General features: G+C 37.6%; 3 protein-coding genes across 3 annotated transcripts; all 3 read left to right on the forward strand.

Moving 5' to 3' along the window:
- Nucleotides 1–2,877: 2,877 nt before the first annotated feature.
- On the forward strand, nucleotides 2,878–8,526 carry LOC306897332 (uncharacterized protein). The gene is made up of 6 exons (XM_079461957.1): nucleotides 2,878–3,027; nucleotides 3,479–3,602; nucleotides 4,100–4,971; nucleotides 5,124–5,568; nucleotides 6,014–7,948; nucleotides 8,052–8,526. Exons 2-6 carry the CDS (start codon nucleotides 3,500–3,502, stop codon nucleotides 8,345–8,347), a joined length of 3,651 nt encoding a protein of 1,216 aa, XP_079318083.1. The 5' UTR covers nucleotides 2,878–3,027; nucleotides 3,479–3,499; the 3' UTR covers nucleotides 8,348–8,526.
- A 392-nt stretch (nucleotides 8,527–8,918) lies between these two features.
- timm10 (translocase of inner mitochondrial membrane 10 homolog (yeast)) lies at nucleotides 8,919–11,355 on the forward strand. The gene is made up of 2 exons (XM_079462402.1): nucleotides 8,919–9,112; nucleotides 10,146–11,355. Exons 1-2 carry the CDS (start codon nucleotides 9,042–9,044, stop codon nucleotides 10,339–10,341), a joined length of 267 nt encoding a protein of 88 aa, XP_079318528.1. The 5' UTR covers nucleotides 8,919–9,041; the 3' UTR covers nucleotides 10,342–11,355.
- Nucleotides 11,356–11,757: 402 nt separating this feature from the next.
- Nucleotides 11,758–22,418, forward strand: unc93b1 (unc-93 homolog B1, TLR signaling regulator). The gene is made up of 13 exons (XM_079462438.1): nucleotides 11,758–12,115; nucleotides 12,445–12,587; nucleotides 12,917–13,058; nucleotides 13,464–13,617; nucleotides 13,867–14,028; nucleotides 15,406–15,535; nucleotides 15,850–15,943; nucleotides 18,056–18,180; nucleotides 18,817–18,999; nucleotides 19,276–19,549; nucleotides 20,981–21,099; nucleotides 21,231–21,353; nucleotides 21,466–22,418. The coding sequence occupies exons 2-13, from the start codon at nucleotides 12,468–12,470 to the stop codon at nucleotides 21,715–21,717; spliced, it is 1,878 nt and encodes a 625-aa protein (XP_079318564.1). The 5' UTR covers nucleotides 11,758–12,115; nucleotides 12,445–12,467; the 3' UTR covers nucleotides 21,718–22,418.
- Nucleotides 22,419–25,593: the final 3,175 nt, after the last annotated feature.

The raw sequence follows: 25,593 nt of genomic DNA on the forward strand, positions 1-25,593 counted from the left end.
TTCAAGCTATGCAGAAAATCTTGTTTTTTGCATTAAAAGAAATTGTGTATGTTATTCTATTCTAACAGAAAACAATGATAGATTAAAGGTAAATGCATTTGAATGTTGCTTCGAAGTTTATAATGCTACTTCATGGCTGTTTCCTTTTGAGGCTATAGTGGTTTTTGCAGTGCCTGAATTCATGAAGAAAAGTTTCTAAATAACATACAATTAAACTGTATGTGAAAAGCATTTTATATTGCCACGTGGTAAATATTCCTAGATTGAAGGGGTGACACGTTTTTATCTGGTCCAACAGTTTTTCATCACAAAAGCAAATGTTTTGTGACCAACCATGAAGGCCAATGTTTTTTAGTTAGCACGTTCTTTAAAATATCTTCTTTTGTAAAGAAAGAAGAAAATCATCCAGTTTTGGAATTATAAGGGTGAGTAGAAGATAAAAGATTTGCATTGTTCCAAAGCAGCTTTACATAAAAAATTAAAATTGAAAAAAACAAAAAAGGTAAAGCACAGTACATGGTTTTTAAAGAACAAGCTAAATTATTCTAATAAATAAAGTCTCCTTGTGTTTTATTTTGCATTAAGTGAATTATTTGTTGAAAAGATGTGTATTTAATCTAGATTTAAATTGAGAGAGCTTGTCTGACACTCAAAAAGGTTCGGGAAGACTATTCCAGAGTTTAGGTGCTACGTATGAGAAAGCTCGACCCCCTTTGGTGGATTAAGTTATTCTAGGTGTTATCAAAAGTCTGCAGTTTTGAGATCTTAGAGAGCTTGGTGGGTTGTAGCGTGATAGATGTAGGTGGGGCTTAACCATTTAAGGCCTTATGAGTGATTAAAAGAACATTAAAGTCAATACGATACTTAATGGGTAGCCAGTGAAGGGTTGATAACATTGGGGTTTTGTGATTGTATTTTCTGGACCTGGTTAGAAGTCTGGCAGCTGCGTTCTAAACTAACTGTAGTTTGTTTATTAATGATGCAGGACAACCACTAAGTAGTGCATTACAATAGTCAAGTCTTGAGGTCACAAATGCATGAATAAGCTTCTCTGCGTCAGCAACACATAATTTCGTAATTTGGCGAAAGGTGGCATTTCTAAGGTGGAAGAAAGCTGTTTTTGTGACATTTGAGATGTGATTTCGAAATGACAGGTTGCTGTCTAAAATAATGTCTAGATCTTTTACTGTATTTATTGGAGTAACAGTACATCCTTCAACTTGCAGTTTATAATCTGAAATATTTGGTTTACGTGACTTTTGTCTTATAAGTAATATTTCTGTTTCATTAGAATTTAAAAGAAGGAAATTACAAGTCATCCTATGTTTAATATCTTTGATTCACTCTGCCAATTTGGATAGCTGGGAGGAATCATCTGGTCTTGATGAGATATATAGCTGAGTATCATCTGCATAACAGTGGAGGCTAATTCCATGTTTTCTAATAATGTTTACAAGGGCCAGCATGTAAATGGAGAACAGCAAGGGTCTTAAAACCGATCCCTGAGGTAATCCATAATTTACTTGCGTTAGATTTGATGATTCCCCATTTAAATGGACAAATTGATATCTGTCTGGTAAGTAAGATCTTAACCATTGTCGTGCCTGTCCCTCAATACCAGTATAATCGTGTAAGCGATCTAGAAGTATGTTATGGTCTACAGTATCGCAGCACTAAGGTCAAGCAGGACTAGGAGTGAGATGTTACCTTTATCTGATTCTATAAGCAGGTCGTTTGTAATTTTAACCAGCGCAGTTTCATTAGGCCTACTATGATGTGGTCTAAAGCCTGACTTAAATTTTTTGTTATGTCATTATTTTGTAAGAAAGAGCATAACTAAGAGGTCGCTACTTTTTCTCGTATTTTTGACAGGTAAGGGAGATTTGAAATTTGTCTATAGTTTCCTAGTTCATTGGGGTCTAAATTTGGTAATCTAAATTTGGTAATCTTGATAAGAGGCTTATTGAGGGCCATTTTAAAGGGTCCCGGGACATGGCCTAAAGTAATTGACGAATTGATAATGTTATAAATGGGCTCAATTGCAATGGTTAGTAACTCTCTTTTAATCATTTAGTTGCTATGGGGTCTAATAAGCAAGTTGTAGGTTTAGATGTTGCAATAGAGTTTCATTTACGAAGCAATGATATATATAGCGAAACAATAAATTCCTGTAATTGATGTAATTTGTAAACAAATAATCTATGATGTCTCCAGTTTCCGTTAATGTTGTTATTAAATTACTTCTATTCCTGCCGCTACGGCATTTCTGCGCTGTCTTGGATATGTTATGTGTCTAGAATCGGTCACAAACATGAACCCTGCACGATCTAGTGTGTTTGTGTCTTCTTAACTCTCTGTCGTTTAATTTTATTAATATCGCTTTAACAAATTGCATTGAACCAAAGCAGCTGTACAAGAAAACAAAACCAAGTTGAACACACAAAAAATGATAAAAAATCAGATTAACCTTAAAAGTAATATAGAAATTGTTTTGCATCGCAACACGTTTCTTTTCACTTTTCGTGTTTCGTTCATTTTCTCTGCTGGTAAAGAAACCCCCAAGCCCATTAAAGACCTCCACGCAACTCCTTTAACAATTTTGGACCTTGAGAGCTCTTGAACATTTAGCAGACGCTTTTATCCAAGGTGTCTTACAGAGAGTTCAGGGAGCAATAAAGCGATACGTCATACAGAAGCAATACTCGGGTAAATATGCTTTATGAATTACTTTTTCTTATGGGATCTTTTCTGTAACTTTAAGGGTAAACTCCCACATTTCTAAGAAGTTTCTTATAATTTTAGGAGCAACTCTTTGCACTAAGATTTTTCATGAATACGGGCCCAGTTCATCAACACGTAAAATATTGCTGCGTACGTGCGTGTAACGACAGCGCATGAATGGCTACGCTTGCACTACGTTTCGTACGTTGAACCTGCACGGGGGGTGTCAACATCTCAATCAGTATGACCAAAGTTGATGTGGATTGAATCTGTTAAATCTTTTGGACGCTTGGAAGTCACAGTAAAGTAAGTAGCATTTTGTATTATGAAAGAATATAGACTACGAATTGACTTTTATGATTTGATGTCTCTATAATTGGTTGAAACTGCTCATGAGATGCGGGCCTCGCGTGTCCTGCAGTCTTCGTTGTTGGCGTATTGTACAATTCTTTATTTTCACTGGATTTTAGAGTAACGTTATAATATGAACGATTTGAACGATGCACTTGTTGGATTAAAACGCCAATTTAAAAGTCATAATCTTCGTGATGTCAGGCTCTGTTTACAGACATCACATTTGGCATCGCTGGTGGTCTGTCTACTTACTTACCCACCCTAGATCGATCGACAGTAGGGATGAACCACTACATTTAGCCATTCAATTATAACTGAACTATCAGTCACAGTCTTCCTGTGTTTTCGTGTGTCTATCTGACATATTTTAAACAAAATAATCTGATTTGTGACCGTGTTTTAGTTTCAGCCTTAATTTTGCAGCATGTGGAAATATCAGCAGCCTGATTTTGCATTATTCCTGCTTGGTGAACTGCAGAAGCAGCAGCAGGGAAGCATTTTCTGTGACACGCTTCTACAAACAGAGGGTAAGAACTAAGATTTATAAAGACCCTACTTATAATAGTGGACATGACAGCCTTTGAGTATGTGTCGTTTTATAAAAAGAGAGTTTTGAAGAATAACTGCAGGCCAATTTTTTAAAGGGACATTTAACATGAAAATGTTGTCATCCTTTATTCACCATCACGTTATTCAAAAACCTGTATATGATTCCTTCTTTCAACCACAACAATTTTTGTTAAAGAAATGTCTTAGCGGTTCTGTATCCATACAATGGGTGTCAATGGAGGCCAGTGTTGTTTTGTCTTGCATGTTTGTAATGACACGAGGATGTGTGAAGGATGAAAAAAAAATTGTTTTGTAAACTATATCTTCAGTGTTTTTATTTTTTTAAAATAACAGACAAATGTTTGTTGTGCAACTGAACTAGTTGCTTTACATACACCTTTTATTTGACATGTTTTTCCTTACACACAGTTTTTAGATGCTTGAAAACCCTTTAATTTTCAATTCACATCTTCAGGTGTCTGTGTTCCAGCTCACAGCTGTGTGTTAGCCGCTTTAAGTCCCATCTTCTCGAGAATCCTGTCCACATCCCCTGCTCCACCTGCGGGGAAGAACAGGCTTCTAAGCCTTGAGGCTGTAGGATCCTATGCCTTACTGAAGCTGGTTGGGTTCCTATACACCGGGGAGATGGAAATAGAAAGTCAGAGAGAACACGAGGACGTAATGGCTGCTGCCCACAATCTTGGCCTTAAAAACCTCATTGAGAAAAAGCGAGTGTGGGTGGAACGAGGAGTTGAAGATCTTGGGAGATGCTTGAAGGAGGCTGCTGTACAGACCAATGAGAGCATGAAGGCCAAGGAAAGTGTGAGCGTACCTCTGCCTTCGGAGAGACAGAGTACTTTTTATAATGCAAATAATAGTGATACTCCAGGGACTTCTGTGTTGGAGGCTGATTTGTCATTTGATGAATCAAGTTCATCTAGAGGTTTTAACTGGATCAGTGATGTCACCGTTCCACCCCTCGCTTTCGTGACAGAAGCGTCAAACCAGAGTAAAGCAAATGCAAAGAAAAGGTGGAAAATGAGAGATGGACAAACTCAAAATTCAACTTGGCAGCAAAGCCAGGTAAAGCTCCTGAATGTTGAAAAAGCCAAATTGAACCAACCTGAAGTGATGGAAAGAAGTAAAAATGTTTCAGGCAAAGATTTCCGTAAACTTTTACAGGCTGTGAGTTTGCCCCAAAATCCCACAAGTGAACAAAAATTAGACGAGTTGAAAGTAAAAATCAAACTGAGAAGGAGAGGAGCCTGCTGGGAGAGCAACCTCATCATGTCCGTCCAGGAAGAGAGAGAATCGGATGAAGTAAAAGAATGTGGACCTCCAACTCCGGTAAGGACCTCATCAAAATTCTAAGTTTGAGTTGCCACATAAGAAGTATGATTTTTGTAATCACACCATAGTTTGGGTTTTCACAGGCAGGGTTACATATGTTTTCTGATATTCCTTCTCTAATCTTCTTTTCTCTTGATTTTTAATTAAAGACCTGCCCGTCCGGAGTACTTCATGCTCAAAGTCTTGGAACTCTCACCCCACCGACTGATCTGCCCATTTCACCGTCTGACTGTTCCACACACATGTCTTCAAAGAAACCCTGTCCTCATCTTCCAAATCGCAGTTCCATGCCTTCTGTTCTGGATCTCCCAGCGTTGTCTTCGAGCCCTCCCCATGCAGATGAATCCGATGAACAAATCGCAATGCTATTGGAGGATATGTTCATGATGGGATTAAACTTTCTGCCCTTGATGCCGTTAGACAAAAATTTTGAAGAACATGAGCTCAACCAGCTTGATCCTCTTCAGGAAGATAAAGGTGTGGCCTCCGCTCAAGGTTTTTGCCCTTATGTGCGTGGCTGTGAGGATGAGGTCAGGGAATCTGGTTTTACAGAGACGGTAACACCAATCAGGTCTCCACAACAGAGTTTTGAAGGTAAAACATTTTTCATTATGACTGCTTGCTACAACAGTATACAGTATTAGCCTATATTTTGGCTTAACTTGTCAGGCAAAATTTGTTATAGACATGATTGATACTTTTGTAAAAAAAATTATCTTGTGATATAGAGTGTGTTTGGATTTACACGAGGATGATAAATGATGAAAGAATTGTCATTTTGGGCAAAAAAAATGTTCCCTTGTCCTATTTATTTGAAATGCCCTGGCAACCACCACATCGTTCTGGTATCTTGCCAGTCTGTTTTGCACCACTCACATTTGTTTAGAGAATGAAAATATCAGATGTTCATTCTCACAATATCTCTTTCATTGTCACTGTTTGAGAGCTTTCATAATGCTCTGCACATGCTTGCTTCAAACAAACAGATCATGATAGGTTTGTCTTGGTTCTTTTCTCTGACTACAGTTGTGTTTTTCAGAGCTCGAGAACTCAAGGTTTCACAATCAGTTGAGACCTGAAACAGCTAATTCTTCGGCTAAGTCAGCCAGACAATCACTTCATGCTTCACGTTCCAACATGAACAAAGATACAAATCTGGATACAATGGAAATGGACTCTGTCGCCCCACTTGTAAAAGACCTTTTGTTAGCCACAAAAACAACAGTGGGTCCAGACGGCCCCATCTCTGAAACAGGTGAAATGTCAGACTTGAATATGTCCCCCATACCTGAAGACAGGCTGGATTTCAGACTGCGGAAATGTCTTTCCCCGCTTAAAACAGATGACGATGTTCCTACACAAGTGCCATCAGAACCCTCACAAAAAGAGCTCTCTGAGACACACAAGCAGGACCCAAAATCAAAAAACCTTCCTCTGTCTTCGAAATTAGACTTTTCTCTTGGTTCATTGATCGATTGCTCTTGTCCACATCCATGGCTTGACCCTTATGGTTCCCAAGATCAGTCAAACCCTGACAAACAGGAACTGAAGACACGCCATGATATATCAACCGAAAAGGGCTCAAGTGTGGATCAGGCAAATATTATTGGTGAGCTCCCAAAGCAGAGAATGACCAGAAGACATCTAGCATCTCAAAGGCTGAAAGAATCTCAGGATTTTTGGGCTCATGTGAGGCAATCCAAGTCTAAATCTGATGATAATATCAAAGATCCCAAGTGCGGAAATATTCAATTGAACACCGCCAACTCATGTGGAGTCGGCAAACAAATGTCCACACCTTTAAATACAAACAGTAAAACAGTTTCAGGAGGAAAGAGAAAACAAGATAATTGTTTACCTCACACTAAGAAAATGTGTCTGAACACAACTAGTAAACAACATGAACAAGAAGCCGATTTACCTAAAGTGCAGGTCTCTGTAGAAACCGTAAAAAGAGGTTGTGGCAGACCTCCCAAATCCAAAAAACATGCTGCAATAATCCAGCAAAAATGTAACAATGCAAAGAAAATGCGCCGAACTGTGCTCAAACAAGATGAATATTCTGGTCAAGCAAAGAGACCTAGTATTATTGATAAAAATGTTCATAAGACCGGTAATGCTTGTAGAAGTTCACTCAGTCGGCAGCTAAAAGCAAACCCGCAAGACACAACCTGTTCGCCTCAGAGGCTCCAAGGACCCTTGGAGAAAAGTGGAGAGTGTGGTAACTTAGTGAACGACAGTGAATATATCAGTGGTGGTGGTGTTTGTGGAGAGAACAAAATGGGGATGTCAGTGGTGGAAAATAGGGAAGAACTGGATGCATTGGATAACCAGATGAGGTTACAGATGTCACACAGCAACACGTCACAAATTGTGCATCGTACAGTTGAAAAGGGAGGAATACCTGCTGTTGAGGAGAACTCGGGTAGAAGAGCTACTGTTTTTCAGTGTGATTTCCAAAATGTGATGGAAATGTATTTCACCCCTTTGACATCTAAGGACTTAGCAAAGGATGTTACAGATGTTGATCATGTCATGTCGCCCACAGAGACAGGCAGCAACACTAATAAAAATAAACCAGAAGTGATGGAGAGAATTGACATGACAAGGGATATGCAAGAGATGCACACCAGTGTCTGTATAAATCCTGAAGCTGACAATATTGAGAACAAACCAGAAGCTGCGGTTTCTTATAAGCAAGATTTTCTTGAGAATAATGAGGAGGATTTAGTGAGATGCAAAGTGGTCCAACCAATAAAAGAAACTATTGAGAATGGTCATCTGAATTTCAGTTTCTTCGATGATAAAGCAGTTGAGGAAATTGCTCGATGTGCTTATGATGTAAAAAATAAGAAAAGTGGTGATACTGATTTGGACGGGGGCCAGTACAGTTCTGACACCCTTTTGGAAGAAGACGAGTTGAGTACAGGACACACTGCAGGTGGAAGGATGACAGATAATTTGTCAAATGCAGGTAAAATCCCTAAATTTACAATGATAAATTTACTTTTTTTGGCATTATTTAATAAAACAATCAATGTAGCCTCTGTTGAGCAATGTCTGTTTTGTCTTTATAGCCATGACACTGAGAGGCACACAAGTAATAGTAAGAAATGGCCCATCTAACCAGTCACATGTCACTGAAGACCATTCAACATTGCAGATCGCTGTGTCCAGCTCAGATGAAGAAGTGATTGAAGTTGATGTTCTTGAGCACTCTCTGTTCAATAACTCTCCATTATTGCTGTTGGCAGCTGCACAGACCATCACTCTGCCCATTGAGGATCTACAGGATCAAGATGTTGAGATGGATATTACGGAAGAGGAAGAGGTAGATGTCACAGGAGAGGACACTGACAAAGAGGATCTTTAACATGTAGATATTTAACCACTTTGAGGTTCCAACAATGAAGCAATAAGAATTGGTTTTGTCAGTCAGATATTTGTTTTGCTTGAATAGAAATGTTGAATATTTCTGTATATATGGAATCTATTATTATTAAAATAATGTAAATAATAAAGTTTGTGTATGTCTACACAAGTTCATACTGTACATGCATGTGTGCTTATTTTGGGTCGGACTATTATTCAATTTTGTTACATTATTGTAATTTATAATTGTAATACATTTTCAATTAAGTGTTAATTAAGCAATACTTATTTTGTGTTGCCTTTCGGAAAAAGACGTTATTTATAAATAAATAATGAAAAATACGGCAACAACTAAATCTTTAAAATGATTAATATATATTGAAATAATTTTGAAATAATTTAAAAATACGCAATTTTAGTTTAAAATTGTTGATTGTTGGGGTTGAATGTAATTTCATTTGTTTATAGTTGCATATGGGCGACTCGGTGTATTTGAATAGAAAACTTTATTGTCAGCGGAAGTGACAATTACAACACTGGATGGAAAGGATCCACGTGGGTTCTTCCTCCGGTCGGGACAGGCAGGCACAGACGCTGAAGGTTAAGCAAGGCTGTCAAGGGGTTTGTGTTGAACAGGACCCAAAGACTGATCGGCGGGAATCGAGTGTGGGTGAACGGAAAGGTCATTTAAAGATATGGACCCCATGAAAGCGCAGCAGCTCGCCGCCGAGCTTGAGGTTGAAATGATGGCTGATATGTATAACCGGTATGCAGAATATGATTATTTACCTTGTCGTATGTACGCATGCACCAGATCCATGGCATATGACGTAGAAAATGTTTATTTGGACATAGTCAAATATACTACGTTCATCATCATAGTGAAAGATTTGACTACAGTCAGTTTATAAAAGGAAGCTAGGCGTCTTAGCATCTCGTTGTATTCTTGAATAATCTGCATAGGCCTTGGTCAAACAAAATGTATTACGTCGTATTATAATGGAAATATATATTATTTGCTAGGTTGTTATCTTCGTGAGAGAAGCCATTTATTGTCAGTTGATCTTGTTTGACATATCAATGAAAATCCAGAAGGTAATAATATGTACTACAGCTACTGTACGTTTGCTTCCCTCAATTTTAGTGCATTTCTTTTAAAACGTCCTGTATATGGGCAAACAGTGTTCATATATAATTAATAATAATTCTGTCATGGCTACTGTCAGAGTAGGTAACTGAATAAAATAATTATTCAGAAGCAGCAACATTGTTTATTTCAAGTCCCATACATTTTACCGTAGTGCTGCCATAGTACTTTTTTAAAAGATTATATCTTAATCTAAAATGTTACTTTATGACAATCTCACATTAAAATAATTATAACAACTTTTACAACATTGCCCTAATCATGTAACTTGTTTTAAAGGGATGCTTAATGTGTCTTGCAATTATGAAAGTGCATGGTATTGTACAAAGTTATTTTGCTCTTATATAGTTTTATAAGTTATTTATTATTAAATACTTGAAAGAACAACATTGCAGCCTAAAAGCTATAAAAGCCCTGCATGTGTATTAAACCTTGTTGTATGTAGTGTTTAAAATTATACACTAACAAACTATCAAACTAATCTGTCACAATCTGTTTTTAAAGAAGAAATTAATATTTGACTTTTTTATTTTAAAATATAATGAAGATCATGAAATATAGATTTTAAATGTAAGGGGTATTTGTATATTTTTAGTTATAGGAAAGTAATTACACATTTATCATGTAACCTGTTTGCTTTTGCACCCCACAGGATGACCAATGCATGTCACAGAAAATGCGTTCCTCCTCACTACAAGGAAGCAGAACTCTCAAAGGGAGAGGCTGTATGTTTGGACCGCTGCGTCGCCAAGTACTTGGACTTGCATGAGAGACTTGGCCGGAAGCTTACCGAGCTCTCAGTGCAGGATGAGGAGGTGATGAGAAAGGCTGCCTCCAGCACCAGTTAGGCCCGGTATGGACTCCACCAGTGAATCTCGAAAACTGTGGATGGTTTGGGGGGAGGGACAATAATATTACAACAAATAATATTCTGTCAGGTGATTCACCAAGAGATACTGGTGAAAGGTTCAGACTTTCAGAGTCTGCAGTGGAATCTGCAGCATTGGCATAAACATTATTGACATCACAGGAAAAAAACCTTATCTGCGTGGGGCGATTTATGAAGTGTTGTTATATTGTGTATCCCTGTTATTATTGTAATTGTGGATGTTTTTTGTGTTGACATTGTATTTCTGATATCATTTTGCAAAAACATACCCATGTGTTCTACAATATTAAAACACGTATTGTGCTGTTTAATTACTGATTTGTATTGGTTTAATGTCTTATTCTAGAAAACAATCCTGCACAGGGATTAGTTTAAAACAGGGCTAGGCCTTAGCGAAATGAAGACATTTAAGTAGTTTTTAATGCCTTACAAAACAACATTACTTGTGTGCATTTTGAGTGGCACTGATGTATTTGAAGATGTTTCAGTGCAAGGTTAGCAGTTTTCAATTTAGACGGATCTAACATTTACTTTAGTCTAGGACTCGTCTTAAACCCTGTGCGGGAAACCACCCCATAGTAGATTAGAGAATAGGTTAGCCAAGTCAACAGTTCAGTCATTTGTTACCATTGCGTCCATTCTTGATGTTTTGCCTGTTTTGCAGTACTTGGTTCTATAAGATCCCATTAGTCACTGGAGTTATTTACGCTTTAAAATGCTCTGCTTAGAAATGCTTTTACTGAATTAGTGCAGAAAGTACATCAGAAGCGAAACAAAACTCAAAGGGTTGTCAAGATAAAAAATAGTTTGTTCTATTCTTTTGTGTTTTGTCCAGTTGCTTTTGAATACAGGAACATGTTAAGGAAACACACGGAAATGTGTCTGATTATTTCATGTCTGGTGGACACTAAACCCACCAGGCCCTCTTATTGTCCAACTTTCAAATTCTGTAGCTTGTCTGAATAAATGGTTTAAAGGGATAGATCCCCAAAAATTCTTTCATTATTTATTCACCCTTTTGTCATTTCAAAGCTGTGTTACCTACTTTCTTCTGCACTGCACAACATAGAAGAGGTATCTTGAAGACTATTCAGAACGATGGCAGTACCCATTGACTTTAATTCTATAGACACAAAACCAATGCATGTCACAGTTAGATTATCAACATTCTTCAAGATATCTTCTTTTGTGTTCTGCAGAAGAAAGTCACACAGCTTTGAAATGACAAGAGGGCGTTTTTTTGTTGATGGTGAACAACTCAAAACTCCTTTGACACTGGTGTCTTATAGTGTCCCACAAAAAATAAAGCAGTAACACTTCTGGGTGAACTATTCCTTTAAGGATATGCATGGTTACACGCCCCATTTTTTTCCATAGACTTTCGAGAGTCTCTCAAGAATACGAGGCATAAGTTCAAGAAGTCTTAGGATGTTTCATTTTTGCTTAGGATGTCAAAGGATGTTACACTTAATGTCACAAACACATTATGCATTCCAAGGCTTTTGTCATACAGTATGTAAATTAACCGCATTTCAATGCGATACACCTTTAAGAAAAACGGGAACTAGGAAATTTTCATTTCCTTCTCTGTGTTCTTAATAAAAACTACACGCGGCATTAGAAGAGGATATTTCTGTATTTGCACGAACTCGGATTAAGTTTTTCTACCTTGAGTTTTAACTTCAAACGTTATTTGCAGCGTTTGCGACGTTCGTCGTGTTCTCATCTGATCGGTGAGTTATATTTGTTCTTAGTAAATGTTTCATGTTGGCTTCATTCGTCACACGTTTCATTTCACGCACAACTTCAGTTAACGTTACGTCTATGTGTATTACAACGCTGACATTAAACCAATCTCAACAAATGCTGTAAATTAACCTTATCGACGAAACTTTTCTTGAGCAACATTATTATAATTCAATTGTTGTAACATTCATATTGCATGGACGTTACAGCCCCAACATCACCCCACGGCTAACTCTCTCTCTCTCTACTTTGCTGTCACTCGTGTTTCATGTAAGATATTTTTATTTTGTGTTAAATATTGACATTCATTTTGTAGGTAGTAAGTATCGCGGCCACCAGATGGCAGCTGTGATCGCCGACGATAACGTTTACAGGGAGGCCGAAATGAACGGCGCCCCCCTTGCTGGTAGAGAGAATGAGCTGCGGTTACCCGGACATGAAGGAAACATACAGGGACAGGTAGCAAAAAAACTTTTGTGACGTGTATTTATTTAGCTGAAATGTCATGTGTGATAGTTCAATGTTTTGTTACAACAAAAATCCCGTAGTTACTTTAGTTTATTATTCGTTTTCTAAAACATATTCTAATACATGTAATACGTTTACACGTTTCATGACAAATTATATATTGAGCGCAGCCATTTGGATTAGAAGGTTGCCACAAAAATATATTTCACAACTTTTAAATGTTTCACATTTATTTTAAGCCTTAAAGAAAAAATCTAAAATCCCAGATGTCAATGTGGTTTGAGATATTTGGATTAAACTACACTTTCTTCCTCTGGCAGGTGGAGGAGTTTCTCGGCCCACATCCTGACTATGATGAGGAGGAGGAGGAACGCAAGTACTACAGACGGAAGAGGCTGGGTGTAGTGAAGAATGTGGTGGGGGCCAGTTGCGGAGGAATGATAATTTACAGTGTTTACATGGGTCAGTGGCACTATTACGCATTACACGTCACAGGCTCCTCATATGATTCAGTCCCTCGATGACCTCATACTTAATCTGCGTGCTCTTTTCTAAAAAGATCCGCTGAATATGTGACATCTTATAAGAGTGTGACTACTTATGACGTACTGTCGTGATGAATGATTTCAATAGGTTTCAGTAACGTGATGTCTGCGTCTGTGCCGCGCCAAACAGCATGACATGTTTTTTGAATGGCATTCTTGACTGGTGCTGGTAATTTTAGCAAGTTCATTGGCAGACACAAACATGTCTCATCTGCCAATACCAAACAGATGACAAATGTGGGACATCTCGCAACTTGCCAGAAACAAAAGGAGGTTTGTATAGTGTTGTGTCTGTTTCTTCATGGAGTGTTATGTTCTGCAGGTCTGTTGCAGATGCAGTTGATTCTGCATTATGATGAGACCTACAGAGAGGTGAAGTATGGTACGTTGGGGCTGGAGGATATCGATAATAAAATGCTTATGGGAATCAACGTCACACCTATCATCGGCCTGCTTTACACACCTGTACTTATCAGGTAACATTGATGATTTCTGTTTTTCAATCCGACAGATTGTCAGAAATTTCATGATTTCCTTTTGCTTATTTAACATGTCTATTTATTTATTTGAAAGCAATATCAGCACGCTTCACTTTTGTCAACTTTATGCTAGATTAGAGTAGTAGAGTAGTTGTGGCATCAGAGGTCATTTCACACTAATGGTGTTAAATACTGGAGATAGATGTTTAAAAAAAGCTCTTTTGTATTTCTTGACTTCCTGCTCAGATTTCTGGGTACCAAATGGATGATGTTCCTTGCATCCGGAATCTACGCACTCTTTGTTTCAACTAATTACTGGGAGAGATACTACACTTTGGTACCATCCGCTGTGGCCATTGGTGTCGTCATAGTTCCGCTGTGGGCATCCTTAGGAAACTACATCACTAGGTGAGGATGTTTCAGTGTACAACAAATTAAATGTTTCATTCAATAAAACATAGATTTACTATTTATAATTAAAGTCCCAGTGAAATGAAAATAACGATGCCTATTTTTTCATAAAATAATATTGCAGCGTTTATTGTAAATAGTTTATCAATGTGAGTCATTCTCTTTTTAAAATTTTGCCTGCCATAATAATCTTCAGTTAAAATCTGAAAATGCATTTCCGTCCTGTAGTGACTCTCTCTCTTGAATGACGTATGTTAGACGGCTTTGGCGGATTATGCTTAAACTCCTCCCCTTCAAGTGTCAGCCTGCTGCTGGTTACATTTCTAAGTGCAAGGGCTGTTTTTATACATCCAATCAAATCGCAAAAAAAAGATGCACAATTTCTTTATTTGAACTTCCGTTTATGTCAAAATATGGAAGTAAAAACTATCGCAACTTCCAGTTCACAGGGACTTTAACACTCCTTAACTTAAAAAAGACACAAACAATGTTTAAGGATATTTAGCGAGTGATTCATATGTTTTTATTGTTGGTTTCAACATCCTATATAAACATGTTAACATTGCTGTATTAAAACACAAATTTTAGCTGTGGCTGCATAGCTGAGACATATTTCTAATTAGCATAATTTGTCATCTGTACAACAAGTCTTGACAATAAACAAATATATTATGAGTTTGCAAAACAGCATGAGGCGGAGCTCCAAACAGGCTGATTTGTTTTTGGCAATACGCAGAAGAGTCAGTAGCAAAATTCTACCAAATAGCAACAAGAACATTTTTACAAAACATTTCACAATTACAAACTGTTCCGGTTGTCTCCAAAAGCAGGAATACACCAGAAACACACCAAATGCTCTTTTATGGCCAATACTTAAAATAATTATAAAAATGTAATAACCAAAAGTGTTTTTCTGTACAATCTGATGAATTTTGCTCATGCCTTTAAACATTTGAGGTAACTAACTCCAACTGATTTGCAAATACTGCTGTACATATTCACGGTTGCATTGCAAAATGGCATCTGTGGCATCTCAGGTCCTCCAGAGGGTTTTCAATTTTGTGCACTGACGAACTGTGCAATATCCTGCATTTTGAGGAAAACTAGCTGTTCTGAAAGAAGAGGGTCATTCTGTGACATTTTAGTTCCTTGGTGTCATTATGCTCAATTTGAATCATCATGTAGCAGCACGTGTTGTGTAAATATATTGCTGTGTTGTTTGGGAATATTTTATTCTGCTGCCGGCAACCTTTTCGTCCAAAATAAAATAAGTGGAAAGTTTGGTGAAACCTCACTTATCACTTATACAGCTGTTAACACTAACGTTTTGACTGATTCTGCTTAACTATGCCCACCTCCTTCTATGTGTGTCAGAATGGCCCAGCAGTACTATGAGTATTCGAACTATAAGGAGGAACATGTCCAGGAGCAGAAGAAGCCCCCCAAAGGAGCCTTCCATACTTACATTATCGTTTTCCATTCTGTCTTCTACATCTTCTTTCATGTGAGTTGACAAGTTCAGGCCTTTTCTTAAGGGTGACAATGTAACAGCATCGATAAATAAATTACTAATTTAATCAAATTATAGTTTGATTAAATGTGTGATTTGGTTGTTTTTGTTGTTGTCATCAGATCTGGATAATTTATATGGATTCAAAGCCTCGTATGTGTTTGTGTCAAATGCAGCCTGCATATGTGGGTTTGTACATTGACACAGTTATTTATAGAATTTTCACAATTCTCTCTCTTTGCTCTTCTCTCTCTCTCTCTCTCTCTCTCTCTCTCTCTCTCTCTCTCTCTCTCTCTCTCTCTCCGCAGCTGAGTTTCGTGTTTGCCGAGTTCCCCATGATTCTGTTTCTCAATAACTATCTGAGTGAATACCAACACACACTGTCCAAAGTCACAGAGTGTGGTAAAAGACTTTCTCATTCTCATTTTAACTTTCTACTCTTGATATTTTATTGGTTTATGAGTAGGGGGCCAGGTGACAGGTGCACAGTATAATATTTCCATAGTGTCGGTTTTCATATCCCCTTTCTTTCCGATTTGGTACGTGTAAAATCAGTAACAAAGTAAAAACAGTCAATTTTTTTTCAACATCTTTCAATACAGATGTGATGCACATTTGTTTCAATCTCCTTATAGTTTAGAGAAATGTATGCATAACTCAATTCATCCATAATATATGCAGTACCAGGTAATGTTTAACAAAAATATTACATTTTATATTTATTATATTTATTTTTATAAATATATATATATTTTTCAATGGATAAAAATATTTCAAAACTTCATTTTTGTGAGTGGATGCAACAAGATCACCAACAAAAATGGCCGGATACGCACCTACAAACTTCACTCGCTGCTGCTCTTTGGGAATTACCTACTCAAATTTGGTATCTATGTATAACTAGGTAAGCCAATATAGAGCGTTTAAACAAACCTGTTTCTTGTTAGGCATAGAAAGCCATAGATATCAAAACCAGATGCCGCATTCAAGCTCTCCACGCACGTAGATGCTTCCCCCATCTTGGAACGGTCCACTGATGTCACTCACAGTTTTCTAGAATGCCACAACAATACGTATCCTGAAAATGTGATACCGTTACGTTGTTGTCATGTGTTAGTGTAGGAGATATAATGTTTGAGGTTACACAACAACAACAACTATGTTTTCATAATTATTAGGGCTGGGTATGGAAAACTGGAATCGTTTGAGAATCGGAATCGAAAGACTATGAATCGGATCAGAATCTATAGGAATAGGAATCGGATACTTGAAACTAAAGTTTCAATTCCTCTTGTTAATTCCTATGTGCATTTTCAGAAATGTGCATATGTTAACTTGTAAAAGCACAGGAGCCAAAAATTAACCATAGTTTCATTATATTAACTACAATTTAACCAGGATGTGTAGTTAAGCTATGGTAATGACTTACATATAGCGGCCCATAGAAACAGATGCTAATGAATTGATATCTATGACCAACAGCCTACTTTCTCAAGGCAATTTTTTTGCACGTTCAGATTCCAGATCAAATATTTATTTCCACCATTGTATATATATATATATATCAACACAGATAGAGCGAGAGAGACTGTGAATGAACAATATAACACCTCAAGAGCTGTTCCTATGTTAGGCGAACTTGTAATCCCACCACCCCCCCAATAAATAAGTATAGACAATAACAAAAATAGATAATATTGACACATTGGACAGGCATAGAAAAACAATCCCATCCAAATGTCTGCACAAAGAATTCCTCAGCTAGACTTTTCAGTATGTTCAATGCATTCGATAACAAAATCTCAAAACGGTCATGTTTATTTACAACAAGTTACCTTTCAATAGCAAAAGTATCAAGACGATTTACAGTCAGTTGGATTGGAGGCAAGAATCACACCTCTGACTTCCTGCAGATCGAAGCAGCAGTACATCTGCTCGTCAGTATTTGGCTGCGTCTGGCGCTTCCTGCCACTCAGCAGAGATGACGGGAATGTTATTAAACCAGGATCTGGAATTGCAAATCAAGTCAATTACGCCAGATCAACAGCAGCACTGCTAAATGTGGACGGCCGCCCACTTGCCATATTGAATGGTGGAAAAGTAAACTCACAGAAAAAAGTCCATAACTTCATGTCAGGGCTGTAGTAGGAATGAAGACATATACTTATTCCAAGTTTTACAGTGGATTACTTTTTTATGTAGAAATCCCTCAAAAAAACTATGTGCTTTTGAAATAGAAAATTTCATAAAAAATTATCTAATATGGACATGGCATGCTAAAGGAAACTGAACAAATATACACTATGTTTCACCCCGTAGTCATTTGTCATTTTGTTTGGGTCACCAAATAATCTTGAATTCAAAGTGTCTTCAAAAAGCCCCTTGATCCCTCTGCCCAAATATTGAATGATGGCTTACGTACTTGCTTTATGCGTTAATTATGGATTTTGGTAAAAACAGTTCTTTTTAGAACTGAAGTAAACATTGATTTTTCTCTCCCTCTGGTCTATCCAGGAGCCGAAGGGAAGGGAGTGATACAGAATTTTAATAAGACTGTATTGCACAGTCTGCCTCGCTCTCTGCTGCTCATCGAGGTGGAGAGCGTTCTCATGGGAGCAGCCTTCCTCGCCATGATCATCGTAAGACCAGCATCATCATCCACATCCTTTTCAGTATCAAACCTGAAAAGGAATATAGTTCCTTCGTTTGATTCTATTCGGACATTTTACCTTGATTATCACCATAATTTACAGTACCTTTATTCACTCGTTTCATTTAAACCAAAAGCAGTAGGAAACCATGATTGTTTATCGAATTAAGATTTTATTGTTTGTTTTTAAATCTCTTCATGGTCAAGCCCCAGCTTACATAGATGATCTACTGAAGACGCATACTCCCCTGAGGTCATTAAGGTCTGCTGACCAACTATTCTAATTTGTCCCTAGAACAGGACTTAAAAATAGGGGAGATCGAGCATTCTCAATCATGGCCCCTAGGTTGAGTAGCTCCCAGCCTTGACATTTTTAAATCACGACTCAAAACTCGCTTTTAAACCAGCCTGAGAGTTTATATTCTGCATTTTAATCCTCCAGTTGTCACTTGTTTAACTTGTGTTTTGTACTCATGTCATGTGTTTATAATTTGTTTGAAATTATTAGTGTCCAGCACTTTGGCTAACCTTGGTTGTTTTAAATGTGCTTTACAAATAAAATTGTATTGTATCGTATCGATAGTGAAGAATTAGTAAAGATGTGAACTATCTGTTCCTCACGCAGTTCCTTGCGTTGTGCGGAGCTGCGTACCGGCCCACGGAGGAGATCGACCTGCGTAGCATCGGCTGGGGAAACATCTTTCAGTTGCCCTTCAAGCACTTACGAGACTACCGCATCCGTCTGCTCTGCCCATTCTTCGTCTACTCCGGCTTCGAGGTGCTCTTCGCCGTCAAGGGTCTCATTCTGGTGAGAGAAAAAGGACTCTAACAGCTCTGTGCGATATTGCTGTGTTCTGTTAAAAGCGCGATTATTTAAGTCATCTTTCACTGTCAAACATTTAGCCTTGTTGCAATTTAACCACCTACAAGTCAGCAAGATGCTGCAAATAGACCAGCTTGTCTCTTATTGAGGTTAATTAAGGAATTAATGTGACATCTGACAATTACTCATTTTCTAAACCAATTTTCTGTCTTGTTTTTCTTGTTTCCATCTCTATATTCTCCCACATTATCATATCTGCAGTCATATGGCGTGTGTGTTGTGGGGATGGAGAAGCTGTGGTTGTTAGTTATGGTGTATGGTTTGTCATCCTCCATCTGTTCGGCCCTGGCCCTGACCATGCTGCGCTTGCCCAGGCCGTTTATTCTCCTTGCAGGGGCCTTCGTGCACTTCGTCCTTCTAATAGCCCTTATGTGCTGGTCGCCCCAGCCTAAACACCCTGAATATCTTCCATACCTGCTGGTCCTCATTGCCCTCTGGGGTCTGGGCACGGCTCTTAACAAGACAGGAGTGAGCAGTGAGTACAAATGCTATTTACAGTATGCATACTAGATCTGTACTAAAACCTAGCAAGCCGTTAAATATCGAGGCAGCTGCATCCTGAGGCACCGTCAGGAAACCTATCAGCAGACCAAGAATGAATCTGGATGAAAAGATGGTTAAATAGTGCAGTAAAACTGCAGTGGCAGGAAGCAAAAACACACAAGGAGTTAAATTCTTTGGAAATCTGCAGAGTATGATGCACTCAGATTTCTGTGTGGGCCTGCTCATAGAGTACATTTGAAAAGTTATGTGCCAGACAAATTCAGTTGCACCTGTGTATCACAGAGGAATCAACTTTCCAAACACATCATGCGTCACAGAAAATATTATAATAGGAAAAAACATCACTCCCTGATATTGGGTAAAATAATAGTTACAATGAACTAACTGTTTGTAATGATATTTTTTATTAAATACTATATTTTGTTTTCATTTCATTTTTTGTGTGTTCGTTGAAATACATTTATATATTTTTTTATTGTGCGTTCCAATATCAATCAAACTGTAGTTGGCTTATCTTGGTTTAAGCCATAATAACTAAATAAATACAGCTAACTAACACAATAAAACAATAAAAACATGATAACATAATAAAAAACATGATTTTTTAAAAACTTGAATAACTGAGTTATATCATTTTGGATATATATACAGAGTTTTATATTTATATATATATATATATATATATATATATATATATATGTGTGTGTGTGTGTGTGTGTGTACTGTATGTGTATATATATATATATATATATATATATATATATATAAATGTATTTTAATATTGTTAAATTAAACACTATATATTTTAACAACAAATATGTTTTTCTTTTAGTTACAGTGTTAGTTTAGTTTTTATATATTTTCAGTAAATAATTATAGTGCGTCAAACTTATTTTGGTTTATTGCACAAGCAACTTTTTCCCATTTCGTTTAGTTCAAGTTTATAAATATTTAACATTTTATTATTTAGGCCTATATTTAATTAGTTTCCATTGAACAGAAATTCTAAGTTTTCGTTAACGGCAATGTCCTTGTCTTGGATAATTCTTTCAACTAAATTTGTTGCAATGCATTGTTTTAATTTAAAAATATATTTTTAAACTATAACTCAAATATTTTTTAAGTGTAGTTATAGTCCTAGTAGAGTTTAATTTATTTCCAGTAAAAAAATTATTTCCTGTGCCTGATACTTATTTAGTTTATTGCAAAGGCAACATGGCAACAAAAAGCCTCTGATGTTGGGTAGGCAGACTATTACACTAGGTATTTGAAAAGAGCAGCTGGGCCCAATTCACAGAGAGTACCTCTGAAGAACAGAAATGATCCCTTAAGACATATTCTGTGTGAGCTAGATAACAATCACATTACTCATATAACGTAAACAGTGTGTTTCTGTTTGTAGTTCTGCTGGGGATGCTCTATGAGGATAAAGAGCGACTAGACTTCATTTATACGATCTATCACTGGTGGCAGGCCGTTGCCATTTTCATCGTCTACCTGTGGTCTGCGATGCCCATGAGGGTAAAGCCCTAATACTCTATATAATCGGATTGAAGTCATTGTGTTGGAGTTTGCGAATATTGGAGAAAATAAATTGTGAAGTTATATATTACAATCAAGGCTATACTTTCTCTTTGGTATCCTTTTTAAAGGCCAAACTTGGAATCCTGCTGTTGGCTCTCATGGTGGCGTCTTTCTGCTACGTGCAGATGGAGCGTCGCTTAACGTCGAAAATTCCATTCAGGTTGCCAAAGATTCCTCGGCCACGACATAAGGTACTTCATTGTGCTTGCTAAAGAAAAAAGCCAACCTTTGAGTCTTTCAACATAACACATGCGTTTGTGCAATCTTTTAACACTTTCTTTACCAACGTCCTGTTTCACAAAGGTCAAAGGTTACAGATACCTTGAGGAAGAAAACTCAGACGAATCCGACACAGATCTGAGCGATGCCGAGGATGACGAGAGAGAAGAGGAGGAGAGAAATTTGGTTGAGGAGGACAGGAACACAGATGCAGACTCCCAGGGTTCACCAGGACCGGAGAGGACCGGGATTAGAGATCGCAGGAGGAGAAACATCAACGCTGCCTACGAGCAGGCGGGGGAGGAAGAGGATTACGTCCAGCACATGAGGGAATAGAAAAAGGGAGGTGAAAAGATTCGAGGAGAGCTGAAGGAGTCTGGAAAATAGTCAAATACTATGAATAGGCAGATTTGAAAGTGTAGCGATGGCATTTAAAAAAATAATATTTAAATGTGTTCTCTTTACTTTGGAAAGGGTCCCCTATGAAAACGAAGGTCAGAAAATAGTTCAAGGTACAAAAATGAAGAAGTGATACAAGCATTTCATTGAATGGGAATTGAAAGAGGAAATTGCAGTACCTTGGAAGGTCAGGTGGTTTGTTGCCATAGAAATGTAATACTGTCTGTTTTGAACTATTGTTCAACGTAATGCTTGAGTTTCTATATTACTGTAACTCATTCTTTTACTCTAAAATTGACAACGTAATAACTTGTTTAAAAAATCTAACAAAAAAGATTTGTTTCAGTCTTATTATTTTAAATAGTTATTACATTTTTGTTCATTCATCTATTCTCCAAGGAGAGCTGCAATGAAGGGTACACCCTGGATAGATGGTCAGTCCATCACAGGGATTTAATATTTGTCTTTGTTTATGAAACTGATTTTGTAAGAAACTTGACAGAGAGATATTTTATAAATCAAAATGTTGTTTTACAGGTGTTTTATGTTAAAGCTATGGCGTAATGGCTTTGTTTGTCACAATGAGCTGCCTTGAGTGCCTTATTGCTTTTATAATAGTTATTTTTAATAAAAAACATTTGAAGAAAAAAGTATTTGTTTAAATATTTTTATTAGACTAATAGCCGAATACTTTATCTTGTAGTTGTAATATCTGACCGGGCGTTCCGTACACGTCTTGAAAGGTGAAGCGGAAATTATTTGGTGGCCAGCTGCAGTATAGGTCATAAACCCTGCCCAGTCCATTTAAACATACACTTCAAATATATTTTTCGGCAAAGCTGGCTTCTATCAGTTTTTTAGTAATGCTGTTCAAGTGTTAGTTTTTAAATAGGTTTGATATAAGATGATATCAAAAGTGGCGTGGTAAATTTTTTTCTTTGTTTACTATTGAGTCACCTGGGAATGGGCTAGTTGCACAAGATGGCGCCAGTGAATTTTTGTGACGCCAGGATCGGCAGACTAATAAGTTGTTTTGTATGTAAAGAGGATCTGCCATATCGCTTTCTTCTTTTAAAAAAAAGGCAGAAAAGGCGAAAGTTGAATGACGTCATCTTGAAAAGGGCCTACTGGTGGGCGGAGCTACTGTAAATAGTCTCTGCCAACAAGGCGGCCTATTTGTACTCAGTGTGAATAGACACAGAGAATGTGCTGCATGAAACTGGCAGTCCTTTTTTTTTCTCTTTGTACAGGGTATGAAAATATATAAAGTACATTAATGTATATTATACTCACAGACATAAGAAGGATTCTAGTTCGAGGTTTGAGTGTATTAGTCAACCATCGTCCTACTCTCCAAATGGTTTAACACACTCTCCCATCTGTCACTTATGACACTCAAATGTCACAGAGCATGACATGTTTGCATATACAAATAAACATCATGCCTTGATCCTGTGTGATCTGGGATGCATGATGCAGATATAAATACATCTGCCCGAGCCTTAGATTATATATGGTGATGTGCAGTTTGCTTGCAAAACCACTGATTTATTACAAATATTTTATGTGCCGTAAGGAAAACCAGGTGTAAAGATGTCACACTGCACCTCATAAAATAGTTTTTCTCTTTTAGCACACATGCTCTCTACACTTTGTATTTCCTCTTTCCCTAAGGGTTTAATGTTGAGTCCTGTGGATGGATCAGATCTGAGGGATCTGGCAATGGGAGCCCCAGTTCTTCCAGTGCTGGTTTCATTTTGTTTGTCATACTCCATGACGTACTGCTGTCTTCGATAGCCAGGTTACTTGTAACATACGAAGATGTGGGGAGAGACGGAATGATGGCGTGTGAGACGGAGAGGTCAGGTGAAGATATATGGACTGAATATAACAAGACAAGCTGTTTGGGGGATGAAAAACTTAATTTTGAGAATGTTCAAGTGCATTTTACATATTTTGCATCGGATGCTGTGTCCTCCTAGTGCTTTATCTTAAAGTACATTCAAGCTATGAAGTTTCTGGGAAACATTTTCTGGAAAACAAACCCTTTGGTTTAGTCAATGTTATGCTCTATTAGTTTAGCAACTTTTATATTTTTTGTATTTGGCAGATCCAATCTGAAAATATTTCCAAACACTGTACAGTGCATTTAAACTGTACAATTTATAATGTTGTGTTTTTCTTGGCATCTGAACCCATGACTTTTGCATTACTAAGACAATGCTTTATCAGTGGAGCTACAGAAACTCAAGGAAAGCTCATTAAAGGTGTTAAATTTATAGTTCACACAAAAATAATTGAATCATCCTCATGTAGTTCTAAACATGATGACATTGTCTTCTGCTGAACATAAAATAAGATATTTTGAAGAATGTTGGTAACCAGAAAACATTGGCCTCTATTGACTTCCGTTGTATGGACACAAAACCACTGGGGCATTTCTCGAAATATCTTCTTTTCTGTTTTTACAGAAAAAAGTGTCATAGGTTTAGAACAACATGTGAGTGAATAAACAATGATAGAATTTGATGGTTGGGTAAACTATCCCATTAAACCTTGATGCAGAATTTAAACAGCCCATAGAATCAAATTTGGCGATGGAAGGGGATATAAAGTGAATCCAGGTAAAATAGTGCACTTAAATACTTATATTACTATGCTAATATTATATTATGTACTAATAATTTTGAACTCTATATACAAATTGCCTTTAGAACTTTTTAAGATAAACTTAAGAAGATCTAAGTGTATTCAACTGTGCTATTTTGAGACACCCTGAACAGTACTATACTGTGATTGTGTTTACAGTATATTAATAGAGCACTTTAAGTACACTTATCGAAGACAACTAAGTGCACTGATATTAAATAAGTGCTCTATTTTTTACCTGAACCTTAAAGGTTCAGTGTGTAAAAATGTAGGGGCATCTAGTGGTGAGATTGCGAATTGCAACCAACGGCTCACTCTTCTCCACACCATTTTGAAGCACTTCGAGGTGTGGCACAGGCATAGACCGCGGAACTGGGGGGGCCAGGGGGGCCACGGCCCGGGCAACTTTTGTACTCTGACAAACTATCTTATATGAATAAAAGCCTAAGTTGTATCTGTGTTTTTACGAGTCAAACAAAAAGTCACCACACAGCTTCACTCACTCTCACCAACTGCTGCCGATAAAAACACTCCCACTGACTGCTGCAGTTTGATTTGAAATTAGTGTGCATCGTTTATCAACTACGACATTACGTTGACGTAGTTACTAGGTCTGTCATGTGAGAGCGTCGTCGTGAGCTAACGGCGGGCACCTGTTTAACCGCTGGCGGCATTACCAGACAATAAAGGGACAGAAGTCAATGTCAGATTCTTTACAAATAAACTGGCAAAACAAAATGATCAAACTACTCCAGCTTCCACTGTGGCCTCAACAACAGACCCGGAGCTCCATCACGGACTCCGACGAGCCCTGGCTAGCTGCTCTCCTCCGGCTTCAAGCCAAGCTACCGACAGCCACAAGTGAGTGCTGCGGGGGGATCTCACGAAACCCAATCAACCTCAAGACCCTGCTGTGCTTATGAAGACCAAAAAGGTACAGGGGACTGGGTCTTCACAACGAGCAAGATCAGTTCAATATCAGTGGTTCAAAGATTTTAACTGGCTGACATTGTGTGACACGAGCGGAAAACTTGACTTGTTGGGTGTGTGTGTGTGTGTGTGCTGCTCTGCACATCAATCTGATATGAGTGTTGACTTGTGATGATAATGACTATGATGTTGATTTAGATACAAGGCAGCAAGATGAGTTGTGGTTGTGGACTG

Source organism: Barbatula barbatula (assembly GCF_947034865.1).
Source record: "Barbatula barbatula genome assembly, chromosome: 8".
NCBI classification, from domain to species: domain Eukaryota; kingdom Metazoa; phylum Chordata; class Actinopteri; order Cypriniformes; family Nemacheilidae; genus Barbatula; species Barbatula barbatula.

Coding starts and splice junctions, on each gene's coding strand:
- timm10 (XM_079462402.1), top strand. CDS start 9,042: ATGGACCCCATGAAAGCGCAGCAGCTCGCCGCCGAGCTTGAGGTTGAA. Junction 9,113..10,145: donor ATGGCTGATATGTATAACCG/GTATGCAGAATA, acceptor TGCACCCCACAG/GATGACCAATGCATGTCACA.
- unc93b1 (XM_079462438.1), top strand. CDS start 12,468: ATGGCAGCTGTGATCGCCGACGATAACGTTTACAGGGAGGCCGAAATG. Junction 14,029..15,405: donor TTAGGAAACTACATCACTAG/GTGAGGATGTTT, acceptor TATGTGTGTCAG/AATGGCCCAGCAGTACTATG. Junction 15,536..15,849: donor TCTTCTACATCTTCTTTCAT/GTGAGTTGACAA, acceptor CTCTCTCCGCAG/CTGAGTTTCGTGTTTGCCGA.
- LOC306897332 (XM_079461957.1), top strand. CDS start 3,500: ATGTGGAAATATCAGCAGCCTGATTTTGCATTATTCCTGCTTGGTGAA. Junction 3,603..4,099: donor CACGCTTCTACAAACAGAGG/GTAAGAACTAAG, acceptor TCACATCTTCAG/GTGTCTGTGTTCCAGCTCAC. Junction 7,949..8,051: donor AGATAATTTGTCAAATGCAG/GTAAAATCCCTA, acceptor TTGTCTTTATAG/CCATGACACTGAGAGGCACA.